The sequence below is a fragment of the Bombyx mori genome, chromosome 16 (genome assembly GCF_030269925.1).
Source record: "Bombyx mori chromosome 16, ASM3026992v2".
In the NCBI taxonomy this organism is placed as follows: Eukaryota; Metazoa; Arthropoda; class Insecta; order Lepidoptera; family Bombycidae; genus Bombyx; species Bombyx mori.
In genome coordinates this window covers 5,571,009-5,590,171 of record NC_085122.1, presented here as the reverse complement: position 1 = coordinate 5,590,171, position 19,163 = coordinate 5,571,009, and the positions used below count along the sequence as shown (strand labels likewise).

General features: G+C 35.3%; 2 protein-coding genes and 1 long non-coding RNA gene across 4 annotated transcripts in view; 1 reads left to right on the top strand and 2 right to left on the bottom strand.

The window, feature by feature from the left end:
* The window catches only part of LOC101740550 (tetratricopeptide repeat protein 28), a 105,674-nt gene extending 99,233 nt beyond the window's left edge, over positions 1 to 6,441 (bottom strand). The window contains exon 1 of one of the 2 annotated variants that reach the window (XM_062672982.1): positions 6,145 to 6,441. The gene's annotated coding sequence lies outside the window, so the exon portion shown is untranslated. The remainder of the gene's footprint in view (positions 1 to 6,144) is intronic. The other variant, XM_012692807.4, reaches the window with a different exon arrangement.
* A 2,091-nt stretch (positions 6,442 to 8,532) lies between these two features.
* On the bottom strand, positions 8,533 to 9,341 carry LOC134200325 (uncharacterized). The gene is made up of 2 exons (XR_009975179.1): positions 9,210 to 9,341; positions 8,533 to 8,949 (listed from the first exon to the last, which is right to left on the bottom strand). It is a non-coding gene; the product is annotated as an uncharacterized LOC134200325 (long non-coding RNA).
* A 22-nt stretch (positions 9,342 to 9,363) lies between these two features.
* LOC101739137 (trichoplein keratin filament-binding protein) lies at positions 9,364 to 19,163 on the top strand. Its single transcript, XM_004928845.4, has 9 exons — positions 9,364 to 9,591; positions 9,808 to 10,022; positions 10,743 to 10,853; positions 12,293 to 12,475; positions 13,538 to 13,682; positions 14,243 to 14,530; positions 15,243 to 15,404; positions 16,445 to 16,636; positions 17,238 to 19,163. The coding sequence occupies exons 2-9, from the start codon at positions 9,808 to 9,810 to the stop codon at positions 17,427 to 17,429; spliced, it is 1,488 nt and encodes a 495-aa protein (XP_004928902.1). The 5' UTR covers positions 9,364 to 9,591; the 3' UTR covers positions 17,430 to 19,163.

Genomic DNA, 19,163 nt, shown 5'->3' with positions numbered 1-19,163 from the left:
GACATGCCTCAGAGCTGTATACATCAAACAGTAGCCAGCTGTTTAAAAAAAAAAATCCAAAGCCCTAATCTTCTATCTTGCTACGATTACGCGCACGTGAAATAGCGTGAGCACAACAATCAAACGTAATTTGTTTTGATGCGGACTCCTCTCGACTTCATACGATATTCCTTATTACCTAAACAGTAAGGATTATTTTTCCCGACATAAAAAAGCGACGTTGCTTGTTAAACGTCTTGCATCTCGTAAATAATAGGGCTAGGAATAGAGAACGTGGTTACATCTTGTTTCTCCGTCAAATTCTTGAGGTTTATTATAATACACTTCTGATGTACGCAACGTTTTTGTGAACGTGGCTCTATGTTTAGTGGAAGCTTGTTTTAATTATATGTTGGAGGCATGTCATTTCTGTTAATGGAGCTCATCCATCGCGTAAATGGGAATGACTTTAGCTCCTTAACTGTTCCGTAGGAAGAATTGCGTCGACGGTATTATTATGCGTCTATATATTTACAATGCCGGTGGTCTGACTTATTTTCCAATTGTCGTACTGTGACTCTTCTTTTGGATTCTATACTTTTTTTACAGCCATAGTTTTCTTTAACTCATTTAGACGAACTGAAATTAAGTATTAACTATGAACCAATTTGATTTTTAGTAGAATAGTCTAGTATTTAGCTGTGAACCGTGCAAGCGGTTCGCCCGTTTCTGGGGGACTGGGTGAATCGCGACCGAGAACCCTCGTTTCCCAACAATGATGAAGTATTTTAAAATATACAATTGTCAACCGTATTACTGTGGCTTAGGCCCCTCCAGTCAGCAAAACGAAATCTTATTTTATGTAAGCCAGGTAAAAGAGAGTAGAAAACAATACGGTATAACGAAATACAGTAACTTTGTCGGCCGATGATTCCTAGAATGCAAAGATTATACGTATAAGGAATATTCTAGAATTATTGAACAATAAAAGACTTAATTGCGTTTTCTGTAATTTACTATGATAACAAAATTTAAAGCCTTTAATCTCGTTTTGAAATTAATATTTTAAATAGTATTATTAAATTATGCAACACTGAACCTTCACTGAATGACAGACGAGTCAGTGAAGCTGTTTAAGAAACATTTTTTTAGGATTAAACGGTTTTAAAGGTCTTAAATACTAAAGATTTTTCTTTACATTTGTATAAAATATCTAAGTTGACGTTTGAAAATTCTATGGTAAGTTTAATAGCCAATGATACAACTAAGTTGTACGTTTCTTGTCTTCATTAAAACTGTGAAGTAAATCTGAAATTCTTAAAAGAAAATTACTGTTAAGGTTGTGTTACCTTTACATTTGACCCACTTTTCACAACAAAATTGAATAGAAAAAGTTTGGACTCAGGGAATTGATGTGTCGTCGCGATTCCCTTACAGGGGCGCGGGTTGATCCGCCCGGAAACCCCCTCAACCTGGGTTATTATTACATCTCTTTAAAAAGCAGGGGTGTTGAAGTCGCTAGTGTTTGTTTTTAACTTTTTTAACTTGAAGTTCTTTTACACTTAAAATGGCGGATATCCGATGGGCCTTCGTCTTTGCGCCGAAACACGGACTTTGACACGAAACGGATATAGGCTGCTTTTAACCCACTACTGAGAACCCGTCCCCAACCACTCGATATAAAGCTTAATCTACGCAAGCAAAATTGCCGACCGAAAGCTAGTCTATACTAATATATAAATCTACAGTGGTTTATACGGATGTTCCGTTATAACCACTGAACCATGCATCCGATTGACTTGAAACTTGGTATCCATGTAGAAAACGCATGTACTTAATGGATCGGCTAATATTTATATGAGTGTTGGACTCCATAATAATAATGACAATACATAATAATGTTAATTTTAAATGTTCAGCGAAACGGGCGAGTACGGCTAGTAATATAAAAAACTATAACATTATTTTAATCGTTAATCTGTTTATCAGATGTCCTAAGGTTTGAAAGGTGGTCGCGTGTTCAATTTGTTCCCCGAGGACGCAATAAGTTAATGATACCAATGAATTCACAAACTACCTCGGGCGTATCAAGCGGTAGCAGGTGATGTCGGCATCATATTTTATATCACACGAATCACGTTACGGTTCTCTTCGAGGGAATAGCTTACAATTTAAATTCTTAAAGATGACTGCAAATTGCAAGTGTCAAAAAGCTTTAAGACTATCGTTATGTGGTTAGCTCTTATAAAACTTTGAATGAATTTAAATTGACTGCTGATAGGTAGGTACGGCTTATTGTGAGTCGGTCTGAGTCGATAATGCTAGTCTCTTTCTGGTGTTAAGAATTTAGCCCTAAGTGCCGTTCGAAATTCAGATCACGATCTCTTTTACAAAGGTAGCATTCAGATTGTCGTTTCTAGCTTCCGATTATCATTACAAAAAAACTTATTTCTGTTTAAGAGTACCTACTAAACCTATTAGTATTATCTAAACCTATTAGTAGGTATTATAGGTATTATTATTCTCATTATCCTCTCACAGGTCTGCTGGAAGAGATTTCTTAAAGAAATAAGCAGTGCCTTTGTACATAATTTTCCTATTACTCTGTATTATGTCCTCTTTTCTGTGTGTACATAAATAAATACCTAAATGAAATGAAATACTCTTAAACAGAAATAAGTTTTTTACAAATTTGATGATTATATTAACGTGTATCGCAATTGCTAGTGACGGTTTTTGTATACAACATAGAAATTAATTTAGACACAGGATTTGAAGTATTAAAATTACAATATACATATATAAAAAAAAATGAACGATGGCACTAAGTTAGAATTGTTGTGAATAAACAGTAGCTAAAAAAATTGCAGTAGCTAAAAAAATTATAATAATGCATTATTTCTGTTTAAGAGTACCTACTAAACCTATTAGTATTATCTAAACCTATTAGTAGGTACTCTTAAACAGAAATAAGTTTTTTTAACCAATTTTGTTGTTGCGCATTTAATATTTTCGTCACAATGAACAAAAAAGGCAACCGTGAAATGATTATACTTCGACAATTCGCATTGGAATTGACATGGTACGAAAAACGTCAGATAACATGTTTGGTATTTAATAGTTTCATAGCAATTATAACATTTTTGTTTCTCGTGAAACAGGAGGTACAATTAAGTATAATTTGGATGGCCTTGAGACAACACAGACGCCGGATTATATAGACTTAAGCTATTGAATACTAGCGCCAATCTTCATTTTTTTTTTTATTGTAGCGTACCCGACATCGCAGAGTGAAAGTTACCGCCCTTATTAAAACCTTAGGTCTAAATTATTTTAATTGCATTTGAATATCGCATTAATAGAAATTAGAGGCAAAGTTTTTGGTAAAAGTTGGGATTGATAATATCATTATAATTAACTAATATAATCAAATATTTTTTTAATTCCAGTTTTGTGAGAAGCCTTCTGACGTTAAGTCTTACTAGAAATATTATGGGCTGGGTTTATGAAATATTTGATATATAGATATATTTTTTTATTGCTTAGATGGGTGGACGAGCTCACAGCCCATCTGGTGTTAAGTGGTTACTGGAGCCCATAGCCATCTACAACATAAATGCGCCAACCACCTTGAGATACAAATTCTAAGGTCTCAGTATAGTTATAACGGCTGCCCCACCCTTCGAACCCAAGCATTACTGCTTCACGACAGAAATAGGCAGAGTGGTGGTACCTACCCGTGCTGACTCAAAAGGTCTACCGCCTACCGGTCCTACCACCAGTAAGTTAAGCGTTAATATTTTTTTTATTTTTTTTGTTTATTTAAAAATTATGCGATCACATCAAATACAAATACAAAACATAGAGCTTCAATGGAAAGCACTGAAATTGTAAATAAAAAATGTAGTTTAGTTTGTCAATAGCAGTAATAGAGCTTTACGGGTATTTCTTGGGATGATGATAAATAAAAAATAAAGCTCACGTCTTGTGTACATCATCAACTGAAAGCTTTCAGATGGCGAAATGTGATACTTGACTCCCACCTCGAGATATGATACCGATCCCAATTTAATTATAATCGAATATAAATAGTCTCATCTCAGTGTAATACCTATTCCATCCTTCAAATCAGAAGACATCCGTCCGTCTGGTGTCGTGGTAAGTGACATGGTCACTACACTAGGGGGTCGCGGGTTCGAATCCCGCCAAGGGAACATATTTGTATGATAAATATAAATGTCTTTTCCAGGGTTATGGATGTATATTAAATATATGTATGTGTATAATAAAAATCTTACATTTATTTCCGTTATCTGGTACCTGTAACACAAGTTCTATACGAACTTATCACGGGACCAGTTAACGTGGCGTGATTGTTCGTAAAATATTTATATATTATTTATATGTCTACCTAAACAGACTTACATTGCGCCCTAACACCAGTATGCAAATTTCTAATTCATTGCGGGTTTGATTCCTATAAGTGCACGATGGTATACCTTAATCGTGGTAGTCTTTCATGAATGTGTGTTGAGTGCTTGTTTTTTTTTTTTTTTGTTGCTTTGTTGGGTGGACGATCTCACAGCCCACCTGGTGTTAAGTGGTTACTGGAGTCCATAGACATCTACGACGTAAATGCGCCACCCACCTTGAGATTAGTTCTAAGGTCTCAAGTATAGTCAAGTATAGTTTATTTCATGCTATTAATTTTTTTAGAATCGATAAAATGTTACGAACGACATACGAGTAGTATCGAGTTAAGATTCGACTTGATAATAATAACGATTTTATGAAGATTAGTTGAGCAACTGATCCCCGATATCTTGGGAAAATCAAATATAATTAATAAAAAGTATAACAAAAAATAATAACAATTATAAATAAATTATTATGTTCGAAAAAAAAGAACGAAAATTTACGGTTTCGTAATTCAAAACTTGTATTCGTATAATAACTGCTGAGTTGAGTTTTAATTGCAATTTTTTTTGACTACTCTTTATTCACAACAATTGTAACGTAGTGCCTTCATTCATTCGTTTTTATTTTTATTTTTATATATATTGTAATTTTAATAGTTCAAATCCTGCGTCTAATTTCTAGGTTGTATACAAAAAAATCATTATTAGCAATGAAACGGCCAATTGCGATACACGTCAATATAATCATCAAATTTGTAACTTTCGACTATGTATAAGATTGTTTGTCGCCAGCATGATTTATAAAATCCAGTGATTAAACAAGTAATGCCGTGGGGTGATTATTGTAAATTTTTACAAATTGAAAATTGATGCATTTCACTTGCTTGTGAAGAGCACTTAACGCTAGCCCCTGGTATTGCTGAAGTCCATGGGCGACGGTAACCACTCGCCGTCAGATGGGCCATATCCTCATCGGCCTACAAGGGCAATAAAGTAAACTTAATTTATGTAGGTATATACGAAACAAAAGCAAGACACACACAAGTCTCATTTACGTAATCCAAGCACACGCGAGCTATTTACACGCGCCCGTTGATGTCTTTTGCATTACGTATGTTTGTGAGCACGAGCTGGCTATCTTAAGCTTCATCTAATCATCATATTTTAATCAATTAACAGATTAATGATGAACTTTTTAAAAGTTCGTTGTAGTTCTAAAAATCTAAACGCTTTTAAGTAACTTTTGATATTTTCTTTAAAAAAATGTTTTTGATTAATTACTTAGTTCATCAGTATTACAATTAATGCCTACTTTATGTAGCGTTACATAAAAAAATGTTCTCAAATGGAATGTTAAGATTTAAAAATTAACCGAATAATGTTTCAGGAAATTTACAGGTTTCCTTAAGTAACAAAACCAATTTCTTTAATGAGCAGTTTAACGCACTCTAGATAACGTCCGAACGCACGTAGTTAAACAACTTTCTAGTCCACTGACTTTACATCTCTCAGTATCATTTCTTCTCAAATATTCGACTCAAAGCACAGCATTTAGATAAAGCACGTCTCTACATAGAGATAGTTCGATCATAGAGCTTCATTAAAGTTAGTATCAAGAGGCAATCACCGCTTTGGAATGCTGGCCCAACTACTCCTTCGAATTCGATTGTTTGAAACTTAATGTAATTATAAATAACCATGACCAAAGTGAAATGCCGAAAGTTTAATTTAAAACTTTGAAGCTTACCATAACAGTTATTTTTACACCAATTATAAACCTATTTTTCGGTTCGGTATATGATCATTAGTACAATAGAATCGTCTTTCACATTACCACGTACATTACAATAACTACACACGAATATCAACGACACTCACTGCACTTGTGTTTGTGATAATTTAGTTATTAAGCGAACTTTGATCTTCAAATAATAAAATTTTATTACCGAGATAGCGTGCGCAAGCGCTGCTCGATTACGACTGAAATGAAGAGCGGCGTGTTGGGTTGCCATATAATTAATTTCGGTTTCTTCTGAGTGTTTTCTTCGACTTAGTATTGTACGGACTTGTTTAAATAAATAAAAAATAGTGTAACAGAATCTTTCTTTAAGACATTCGGCTTAGTTGTGCTGTTTTTTCTTGAAACTTAATTATTAAGTGAGTTAAATAGAATGAGATTTTTACTTTATCATTGTGTCAATAAAATGTCATTAAATAAATTACTTTAAAATGAGAATAATAATACACCAAATATAAAATCAAAACTGATATTATGAAAACGTATTATAGCTGCTGTATTATAGGTAATAGAGAGACTTAAGAAAACTAGAAAGACAATTACGTGAACAAATAGGTCTTGTATCCAAATAATAAAAGTCAATATTGCACATTGAATTAGCGTAAACTAGTATTTTCATAGATACTGCCAAAACAATTATACTCGGACAGACGCCAAGCCCCAAATATATTCACTTCAATAGAAGGAGCACCGCAGCGACTACTAATAACATAATATAATAACAATAATAAATACACATAGTTAAAATCCGCAACGAGTATGTGCGTGAAAGCCTCGATGTACGGGACATCGTCGACAAGATGCAGGAGAGTAGGCTGAGATGGTATGGTCACGTAAAAAGAAAGTCACCAGACTACGTCTGAAATTTGGTACTACTGCTCGACCTTGCCGGTCGGAGACCTAGAGGTGGTCCTAGAGGTCCCTAGAGGAGGGACCAAGACAAGTAGTGCTGAAGGACAAAAGGGAATGCAATGTTGCTGACGAGGATGTCGAAGACAGAGCAAAATGGAGGAATATAGTAAGGAAAGCTGACCCCACCACCATGTTTTTTTTTTTTTTTTTTTTTTTTATTGCCTTTGTAGGCAGACGGGCATACGGCCCACCTGATGGTGAGTGGTTACCGTCGCCCATGGACTTCAGCAATGCCAGGGGCAGAGCCAAGCCGCTGCCTACCGTGGGATAAATAGCTGGGAAGAGAGAGAGACATCGAACCCAGACTATTGACAATAGTTCGATCAATAACCACAAGACCAATAAAGCCATCAAATTATATACAAACGTAATACAAAATATAAAGTTTATGTTTAATCATTGTTCTAAATAGTGCTAGCCTTAAGTAGCGTAGTTAAAAAAATACGTAAATTACGCAATTACGAAAATTAAGTCTGTTACTTTGTTTAAATAAAGGTAATCGAAGTTTCGTTGTGTATTTTTATCTCGTACGTGTATTTCTTTAGAACAGAATAGGATTCGTTGAAAATTGAACATTTAGGTTTAGTTCACAAGTTAGTGAAACATAAATGTTCCTAACAGATCCATTAGCCTTTTGAAGTAGGCATGATGAAAGAAATCTCGGTATGATTGGCGATCCCAACTATTTTACAACAATAATAGAAGCTACCACCTCACGTCTCCCGGTGCATTGCTGCTTTAATATTGTTTTATTTTTCCTTTATTTTTCCTACCTAAGCTGATATTCTAGAGATTAATATTGTGATGCTCGCACAACAGAGCATAAAATTTGTTGACATAAAATTAATCGTCATATATCCATTCATTTGCTCAATAATACTTTTACAGTATAATTTTTTATAATCTTGCAACACGGATCGTTACGCCATTCGAATTTTACTGAGACAGATAATATTCCTCACTCCTTCTACTCGCCGGAATGTGACCCGGTATCACCTTGAAGGCCGTAGGCCTGCAAGTCGGAAGCTTCCATAAAAACAACAGCTTAAAGCTGTGTATGTTAGGTAACTTACGTCGAAGGTGTCAGTAACAGCTAAAGTGGCGAAGTTTATTTTTATCCCGGAAATTTGACAGTCTATAAAATTGCATGTTAAAACAGTTTGAAACAGAGTTAGAGTTATAATTTAAATCAAATTAATAAAAAAGTCATGATAAATATGCAATGCGAACATATGTATAGTACAATAGGCAACTTAATCGTTAGAAAAAATCTGTTGATCATTATGGATGAAAAAAAGACGTGCATACCTATATGGAAAGAAAAAAAAGGATATGAATTGCGATGAATTAAGTACAATTTGAGCACTGTTATTAATTCATATTAACATTAGTATGCGCAGTAGCGCAGTAACACTAAAATTATCAGTGCCTATTTTGTATAAATCACACATTTATTTACATTTAATGCTAACTGCATAGTTATAAAAAATTACAATAGTACAATAAAAGAGTGACACAGAAATTGAAGGAGAAACTAAAAAAAACTTTGGAAAAATAACAGTAGATATTATGTACTGTTATTAGCTTGTTCCAGAAAAAAAAAACAGTATTCGATGTCCTTATCTTTCTGAACCCGGGAGGAATCGCTAAGTTTAGGCCTACACGTGGTCGGTCGGCAGCCCAAAACTTGTCGCTCAACAATGCGCGTTCAAGCCTCGTTTAAGGAAGAACTCAATCGAGGTAGGAAAAGAGCAAACTAATTCTTGAAAATATTTCTTATTGCCACCATATCCTTACGAGCACGATGTATCGCTACGTAAATGTTCGCTCGTCCCGCTATACCTAAGTATACAACATCGTTAAGTACTGCAATATTTAATCGTGTTGAATATATGGTATTTTATGTAATATTATTTCCTGTTTAAATCAATTCTCACGCCATTGTCATATTGTATCTAATATGTATTATAAAATCACCTGTTGCTCAATTTCTAAATATATTATTATTTCTATTTAAGTGTTTGCGTTTTGTTACTGCCTCTGCTTGAAAGCCTATTTGAATTGTAACCAAGTATTACACATAAGTAGGAGTATTTACTTACAAATTTACTTATACTCGAAATTGACTTATTTAGATCGATGAAGAAATTGGTTGTTTATAATCTGCATATTATTATTTTCCTTTCTTCTTCCGACAAAACCATAAACCTATACTTCAGTGGACAAAACACGTTGCCTAGAAACAGTGTGAACTGTCACTTTGACAGTTGATTGTTGTCCCGGTTGCGTGTGAAAAAGAAGTCGGTTCAGTTTGAAACTTTAAAATTGCGTGATTGCGGACAATGAGACAATTTATTGTGAGGAAGTAATTTTAACGATACGTATGACCTCACATACTCCAATTACGGTTCGTTGTCGTCGCCCACACTATGCAATAACCGTTTATGCGATCATTGCATCAAAAGAGGTTGAACGGAGAACAAGGTTTGTTTTACTATTGATTTTACAATGACTCATTTTGACTAAATTACGTTAAAAAATCGGGAATGTATCTGCTTGACTCTTTAACGAAGTAAATAATTTTTATTATGATTATATTTATTATTAATGTGTAAATAATATTGTTCTTTTCAATTTAAAATTGACTAGAAAACCAACCCATTTACAATTATTATCTAACCAAAATAATTATTCTTGCAGATGTCCCGCTCCAAGCCACAATGGCATTTACAGGCACTGGCTGCACAACGTCGAGACAATGTCCTTCGTCGCGCTGAAGAGCTTCAAAAAGTCGCTCAGTACTTTGAAGCCAATACTAATAAATCAAGACATCACGAACAATGGACCACTGAAGGATATTATGAACGAGCAAACAAAGAAGCTGAATTATTAAGACAGCAGAAAATTAGGGCAGCGTAAGTTAGTTTAAATAATCTGGTGCTTTTTTTATTGCCCAGGGAGGCAGAAGTCCCTATGGTGTGTGGTTACTGTTGCTCATGGCCGTCAGCAAAGCCAAGGGCATAGCGAAGCCGATGCCTACAAAAGTCATAATTGTCATGAGAATGTTGCATTTTATAGTTCTGAATCAGTCATTTCCCTTTTTTTTAAACAAGAACAATATTGTAAATAATTGCTGTAATAATGTGTAATGCACAAGTATTTTATAAATTGCAAAATACCAGGATGATTCACTATCACAAAAAAGAATATTCCAATGAAATAATGTTTTTTTAAAAAGTTATTAAAACTTGGAAGTAAATTATACATTTAAATATTTTGAAGTATATACATATATTCAGATTCATTGATGAATCAATGATTTATGAACTAATTTGTTTGAGTGATAGATTTTGTAATTAAGAATGGAAATGTATTATTGTAGATTGAAATCTCATTCATTAAGAATATGTGTAATAAGAAGATGTCATATTACTGACAAAAGTGATCATAGTAAAATTTTCACAATAAATTAAAAGAACAGAAAATATGAAGAATAATTTTAAATTTAGTTTTGTTTGATTGGTTGCATATCTATCTATAATCTAAATCTATCTGGTTGCAAACATTGGTTTATGATTTTTCCTACTATTGTTAATTTTCTGATTTTGTTGAAACAAAAATTTTTTTTCATTCAGGAAATTAGAAGAAAGACGCCAAAAACTGGAGCTTATGTTGTTCCAAGAAAATATGCAGTACCAACAGGAACTCAAGAATCTTTCAGCGCAACCTAAATTATATAAAAATGGGTAAGGCTGCTTCTAAAACGTTGTTTCTCTATTGTATTTTCCCTGAATTGTATAAATAAAAAATTTAGAGGAATAGGTAGATCTAAGAAAAAATGGATGGATCATGTGAAAGGCGATACGCAAAAAAGGGGAGTGAGTGAAGAAATTGTATATGGTAGATTATGGAAGGAGAAAACATATTGCACCAACCTCAGATGACTTGGAGAAGAGCAGGAGAATGATGATTATATAAATAAAAATGTATATTGTGCTTATATTGGGAGAACAGTGTACTGTCTAAAGGCAGCAGTAGTTGGTGTCATTGTCCATAATAAATATGGAAGTTTGCAATTAGCATTTCTTAATATATCTACTTCAAATTATACACATTGAGTAATATATTTATTATAGGGTCTAATTCAAACAGTAAAGCTACTGTTAATTGAAAAAACAATCAGATGGTGAGCATTCCCAAATATACTTATTGTTTTACCGAGCTTTTATTACATAGACCCACCTCTATAGCCAAGGCAACTGATGAATGCTGCTTGGTCATCAAAGAATATTGAATTCTGTTTCAGTTCTTTTTCAAATGTTTTACTTAGAGTGCAATATGAAAATACACATTTTAATTGAGGACTACAAAACAAATTAGTGTTATAATAGTGCTATCAACAATATAAAACAAATATATAATATACAGTAGACTAACTATTAGACCAGTGATTCTCAACCACTGTTCCGTGGCACTTTTGTGTGCCGCCAAATTTTGCGAATATATAATAATGTTAATATTATTAAATTATATCATTTTAAAAGAAAAATATTTTAAACATAAATATAAATTTAAATTCACAAAAAAAATATTATAGTATATTTTAGTTTATTTCGTATATTAAAATTTTTTGATAAACTATTTATGCAGTTTGTTGTAGTAAGTAAATAATTTTTATCTTTTTTTTTGTGTGCCGCCAAATTTTGAAATCGTTAAATATGTGCCGCAACAAAAAAAAGGTTGAGAATCACTGTATTAGACTAATATATTAGACCCAGCGTTTGCTTGTTGATTCTTCCTAATTTATATTTAATTTGTAAAATCTACTTCATTACAAAGTTCAACTAGATTCTAAACTCCATGGGTTTCCATGGCCTGTGAAAAGTTTTGACCATTACTTCTTCTTGCTTCGGTTTCCTCAATACTGAGGGTCGTGACCACCTCCTCGCAACAAGAGTTTATTACGGACCAGTCCATTTGCTTCTATCTGTCGCCGAGTATAGAGCATCGTAAACTGTGGCGTCGAGGGTTATGCGGATCTGGTCAGTCCAACGTGTCGGGCCTCTACCTCGTGGTCTTCTTCAGTACCATTACATATTAATGTAATTTTTAGGGTTAAGTTTTTATAATTTTTTCCAATCAAAACTTTACTGTTTTGTAAATGTAAATTTTGTCTTTATTTCAGATCATATCTCAACAAAGTTCCAACATCAATGCTACAAGACATAAACCAAGGTATAATAGAGAAGGAAGAACAACTACGTAAGCATGAAGCTGAATTGCGACTCCATCACGCATGGAGACTGCGACAGCCAGAATTGAGAGCTGCTAATTCTTATATTGCTAACGGGAAATTGAAATCTGCTTGGTCAGTATATTTAGGTAGATTATTTTATTAAGATTTCAAGTATATACAGCTATTAGGTAAGCAGCGGCTTGGCCCAGTAGGCAGCGGCTTGGCTTTGCCCCTGGCATTGCTGAAGTCCATGGGCGACGGTAACCACTCACCATCAGGTGGGCCGTATGCTCGTCTGTCTACAAGGGCAATAAAAAAAATATAAATAAAATTTTATCTACATACCATCTTTAAAAACATTTTAAGTGTTTGTTCATGATATGTCGAACACAAGAAGTGACTAGTCGGTGCATTTGTTAGTTTCCCTGCCAGCTGTACCGAGTGGCAAACATTGGCGTTATTAATAGGTTGTTTGCTCCTTATCTGAATGCTTAAAATACGGATATATTTCAATTTATCATAGTATGTAAATCAATCTCTGGTTCCCAAAGTACAGAGAATCTTAGTTTGGGATTAAGCGATCGTTCGCGATTTATCCTCGGTTATTATTATAGTCACTTGCCTAATGATATACAAATGTTATCGTGAAGTCTTCGTGGCCTAAGACGTATAAGACGTCCGGTGTATTCGTGTTGAGCGATGCACCGGTGTTCGAATCCCAGGCGGGTACCAATTTTTTTAATAAAATTCGTACTCCACAAATGTTCACGATTGACTTCCACGGTGAAGGAATAACATCGTGTAATAAAAATCAAACCCGCAAAATTATAATTTGCGTAATTATTGGTGGTAGGACCTCTTCTGTGTCCGCGCGGATAGGTACTACCGCCCTGCCTATTTCTGCCGTGAAGCAGTAATGCGTTTCAGTTTGAAGGATGGGGCAGCCGTTGTTACTATACTTGAGACCTTAGAACTTACATTTCAAGGTGGGTGGCGCATTTACGTCGTAGATATCTATGGACTCCAGTAACCACTTAACAAAAGGTGGGCTGTGAGCTCGTCCACGCATCGAAGCAATAAAAAAAGCCAACATCCCCAAAGAAATGGAAGAGCTTTTTGAAGCTAAGGGAAACGTCAGGTAGATTACTTTCTGACGTGTACATGTTCTATTTAGTACCCGATACTTTATTTTAGGATGGAACAATTAGTCGAGAAGGAAGTACAAAAGAAAAAAGAAGAAGAAGAAACACGACAAATATTGAAAGAGCGAGATGAAACACTGCGACGTCAAATAGAGATGGAGGAAGAAAAACTGAAGGAGAAAGAAATACAGATGAAGGTAAATGAATATTGTTACTCGCTGGGGTTCGGGATAAATAAAAATTTCACCAAAGTACAACTTAAAACTGTATTCAACACTTAGAACACTTAAATCACTGAACAACATTTAGAACACTTAAATCACTGAACAACACTTAAAAACTCTCAATTCGCTTGTTCCACTTCGCTTCAGGTGATCCGTTCGCTGTTTCGCTTCGACTAGTTCCGATTGCTAACTGACTGCGTGCCATCTCTGCAACGCTTTTATAGTCTATACCTCATCCCTAGAATTATCGAGAATATTCAACACATCTCTAGTCGTAGTTTCCGCTATCTGTCAATAGATGGCGTTGTACTTCTCGAGCGTACTAGGTGCTTTTAGGTCCTTCCGATATTCGTTCGACTATTCGGCGATAGATGGCGTTGCTCTTACCGGCGTAACAATATGTAAGGTGTATAGTGGTATTCATGTTGTGATGTCTATAGGAATTGCTAACTGCTTGACACCACATGGCTAACCACAATAAACTGTTTGTTCCAAAGCTTCAGATGGACTAATTTTGTAATTTGATATTACAGGAGCTGCGTGAAAGTCTAGAAGGTCAAATAGCGGAACTAAACGAGAAAGAAACAATTGTCAAACATCTCCGTAAACTGGAAGAAAGGGAGAGATTGATACTCGACCAGCTTCAGTTTATATCGTGCGAAAGGGAAAGAGAACACCGGCGGCTCGTGTCGGAAAGAGACGCGAATATCGTGAACATGGGTCTCCATAAGTACAAGCTGAAGAAACAAGTGATCGCAGTTGTGAAAGAAATCGAATTGGACATTCAGATGCTTGAAAAACTTCGAAAGGCGATCTTGAAGGTTGAAATTTTGATTCATTGTTCCGTTACTAAATTTGTAGCAAACATAAACAACAACAATGTGTAAGCCTGGTCTAATGATATACTTGTGATGCGACAATACCAGGGTTCGATTCATATGTTAAATTTGAAATCAATAGCTTTGTTAGTCGAGTGGTTAGTCATCCAGACTACTATGCTATAGGACTTGGATTCGATACCAAGTGAGAGGTTAATTTGTTTAATAAATAAATCAATAATAACCGGAAACAAGTCATGCACTGTTATCCATCCCCAAATAAATAATATATATGTTTAAATATATACAATTGTGTTGGATTTCTAGCTTTAAGCGGTACATGAAATTCACATGATCTCTATTACAATGGAAATTACTGAATTCGGAAGCTGTGGGCTCCTCTAACCCTACTATCAAAAAAATAATTGTTCTAACTAACAATCAAATAACAATAAATAAACAGGGATTGATTACTTGTGTTCTGAGTTCTGGGTTCGATTCTCGGTCAGCCGTCAAAGGTATTCAAAATTCGGTTGAAATGATAATTGCCTTAATCGCGTATGTTTCCAATAATTACAATCTAGGAGATGATCCTAACTTGGAGTTGTTCTCAGAAGGCTTTACGTAATATTGAATAAAATCAGAAATCAATAAAAAGGACAATTAGTTGAGTCCTGGATATAAAATTATAGTTTAAAGGAAATGCTTCATTCAGGATTACGAATCGGAACAAGAAAAATGCGCGAACCACAGACGCGTCTTGGACGCCGCTCTTCGGGAATTAGAAGAGCACAGAGAGAGGGAGCGACAGAGACAGAAGAACATCGAGACGATGTATGACGGGGAGGCCAGGCAGATAAACGAAAAACAAGACAAAGTGAGTTACTGTTTTGAAATTCATCTAACACTTTACTAATTTACTACCAAGATATATACTGGTGGTAGGACCTCTTGTGAGTCCGCGCGGGTAGGTATCACCGCCCTGCCTATTTCTGCCTTGAAGCAGTAATGCGTTTCGGTCTGAAGGGGGGGGCAGCCGTTGTAACTATACTGAGACCTTTAGAACTGATATCTCAAGGTGGGTGGCGCATTTACGTTGTAGATGTCTATAGTCTAGTGTATAGGGCTCCAGTAACTACCTAACACCAGGTGGTCTGTGAGCTCGTCCACCCGACTAAGCAATAAAAATAAAATATCTCCGACCATTATCCATTGTAAGTTGAAAAATACTTTTTTTAACAGCTGTAAACACTGTTTTAGAATTTGTAAGAAATTAAATAGAAAGTCAAAGCTAAAGAAACGTAATAAAAAAAAACACTTAAACATATATATGTGTGTGTGTGTGTGTATTTGTATGTGCATATATTGTTTTGTATCTTGTAATATGTGTATATTATTTATATGTAATGTTTACTGTATGCACTAGGTTTGTGTTCCTAATTCTTCTTTCCTTTTGCGGGCCTACTGAAAGAGATTTCCAACATGAAATAAGTAGTGCCCTTGTACTCTGTATCCTTATTGTCGTGTTTCTTCTAACAGCTGTGTGTACAAATATTAATCTATATATATATATATATATATATATATATATATATAAATGAATTGCTGTTCGTTAGTCTCGCTAAAGCTCCGGCTGGAACGGCTGGACCAATTTGACTAATTTTGTTCTTGAATTGTTTGTGGAAGTCCAGAGAAGGTTTAAAAAGTAGATAAGTCTGAAAATGCTAGGAACTAAATAAAAATAACAATTTTGTTTTTCCTTTGATGTGTCCCCCGTCGGACGGATTCCTTTTGTTTGGTTTTATGTTTATTTTATACAAAAGCTTAGGTCTTTTATTTATCGATTGAAGCACTACGAAGTCTGCCGGGTCAACTAGTTTATAATAAATGTACACTAATGAAAGCTTTCATTATTAGCAATGGGCGAAGGAGTGTGAAGCTCGGGCTTTGTTAATGAGCGAAGTGATATTAACATTACGGAGTCAGGTCGAGGAAAAGATTGAGGCTAACATACAGAAACAGCGAGCCAATGTCCTCGAGCGCGAGAAGATATTGGAGCAGATGGACAGCTTCCACCAGGAAGTGCGGGCTAAGGAACGAGAAACACAGGTGAGAAATGAGAAGAAACAGGGACTATCAAAGACAATGGTTTTTTTTTCTTAGATGGGTGGACGAGCTCAGAGGCCACCTGGTGTTGAGTGCTTACTGGAGCCCATAGACATTTACAACGTAAATGCGCCACCCACTTTGAGATATAAGTTCTAAGGTCTCAGTATAGTTATAACGGCTGCCCCACTCTTCAAGCTGAAACGTATTACTGCTTCACGGCAGAAATAGGTGGGGTGGTGGTACCTATCCGTGCGGACTCACATGAGGTTCTACCACTGTTGCTGAGGCTAAAGTATAAGTGAAATTTACGCAACGTAATGCAGTGAAGTCCGATTGTTCTTACTTTGTTAATTATTATTATTAGCATAGCCGGCCACGTGCTATTTAGAAACAAAAACCTTAGCCACAGCAACGTGTGGCCGGGTCTGCTAGTTTAAATATTATGTCAAATCTCATTTCCATCTCGTTGATTTATAAATTACAAAGGTGCTTATTTGCGATAGGCAGCTGCTTGGCTCTGCCCCTGGCATCAGGTGGGCCGTACGCCCGTCTGCCATAAAGCCACAAGAGCAAAATAAAAATCGGTTTTTCTTTTTTACAGCTAAAGAACACATCGTATTCAACGGTGACAGCCTTACAATCTCAACTGAACGGTCTTCGGCTCCAGCAACAGCAGTTGGAAGAGAATTGCGCCCGAGAGAGTGAGCTACGCGAAGCGGCCGCGCACGAACGCAAACTACGTACTGAGATAGCGAGGATGCAACGCGCCGGCAACGTCCAGGCCTGGACGTAAATACGATTACGTAATTTTATTTGTAGGGAAAAAAATCATTTTGAGGCTAGCAACTTTTTAATTCGGTATTGCCAGAATGTTGATTTAAATTACACGAGGTCTAAAAAAAACCTGTGGTTCGTGTCGCTTTTGGTCTTGTTGTCATTCTCTATGGGCGAATATAGTAATTACTCAGTAATACTGTGATGATTTAAATCAGCGTAGAATCTTGTTTTTTTTTTAAGTACAAATCTATACCGCTATTTTTTGACGCGTATGATTTAAGGTTAAGGTTAATGTAATGAGGTTTGTTTTTTGTGTGAACTATTAACTAGAGTCTCTGAGGAGTCTAATGAACTCATGTTTTGTGAATTATTTTGATTTAGCACGATCGGTTTTTTTTAGCAATGAATTTGATATGAATTGAAATTCACAAGTGTGAGGAACTGCATCAAAATTTGTTAGACATGGCTTCTCGGTTTTTTTCAAAAAGTTTAATAAAATGGTGTCCTTGAATGAAGTGATTTAAAGATTCCTTAACTCTCAAATTTTAAACCCGACGCTGACAATAATGGCACGCCAGAAGTCGATTGTCATATAAGAAAAAAAAACTGAAATGAGGTGCCTAGTCATTTTATGTAGCCAAGTATTTCTAAGATGATGTTAGAGAGAATAAAGAAAAACTACTAAAATAGTAGGTTTACTTACTTTTATAGTTCGCTTGGCAAGAACAGACACAGTTTTTGAGTGTGAAAAAACTTTTTTTATCTACATACGTGGTTTTACGTGTTTGTTTTAGCTTATAGGATTCGCGAGTGTAAAAGAGAGACAGATATATCGCTTGTTGCTATTTTTTTTGTAATCAAGCATCAGGGTTAGGAACGAGTTTGCAAGTTTTATTTCAATAAAATTTGTTAAACCTTTATTTGAACTTCATAAACATATTAAAAGATTAATTTACTTTTCATTCTTTCTGGTCGTTCCCTCAATGCTGAGGATCGTGACTGTATGTCAATCTTCTCCACTCGGTCCGGTTCTGCGCCATATGTACCGCTCCCCATATCTGGCCTCCAGTCACCTGCTTGAGTTGGTCCACCCATCTAGCTGGCGCTCTTCCTCTAGCGCGCTTCCCCTCCATTTGTCCGAGAATTGTGAGTTTCTCCAGGCTGTGCAATGAGGATCGCATTATGTGCCCAAAGAAACTCCGGATCCTTTCCTGGCACATAGTCAGCAGGCGCTTGGTGACCTTCAGCTCTTCGAGGATGGAGACATTGGTTCTCATAGCTGTCCAAGGAATGCGTAGCAGCTTTGTCCAGCAATACATTTCAAACGCCTCAATCTTTTTGCGTTCCTTTTTCCTGAGACACCAAGTCTCCACCCTTATTTATATATTACTTTTCATATTAAATAAAAAAAAATACTCTTATTTTCAATTGTTTTAATTAAAGAGGTCTCGCATGAATGTGAAAATCGGGGAAACGGCGCAAACAAAACGATCCTACAAAATATTCATTTTCAAATATGATAAGATTGTTTTTAGATAAGACTGAATAGAATATAGCTAAAGTAAAAATATTGAATAAGTGTAAGGAAAGAGTTTACTGGGAATTTAAAAAATCAGCCTCGGGGTAACTGTATGTGATTTTCAACTTTTATTGATGTCAAATGGGATATTATTTTTTCATGTAGGTTAATTTTAATAACGTGTGTGATATGTATTTGTATGAAAGTGAATAAAAATATATATATTTATAA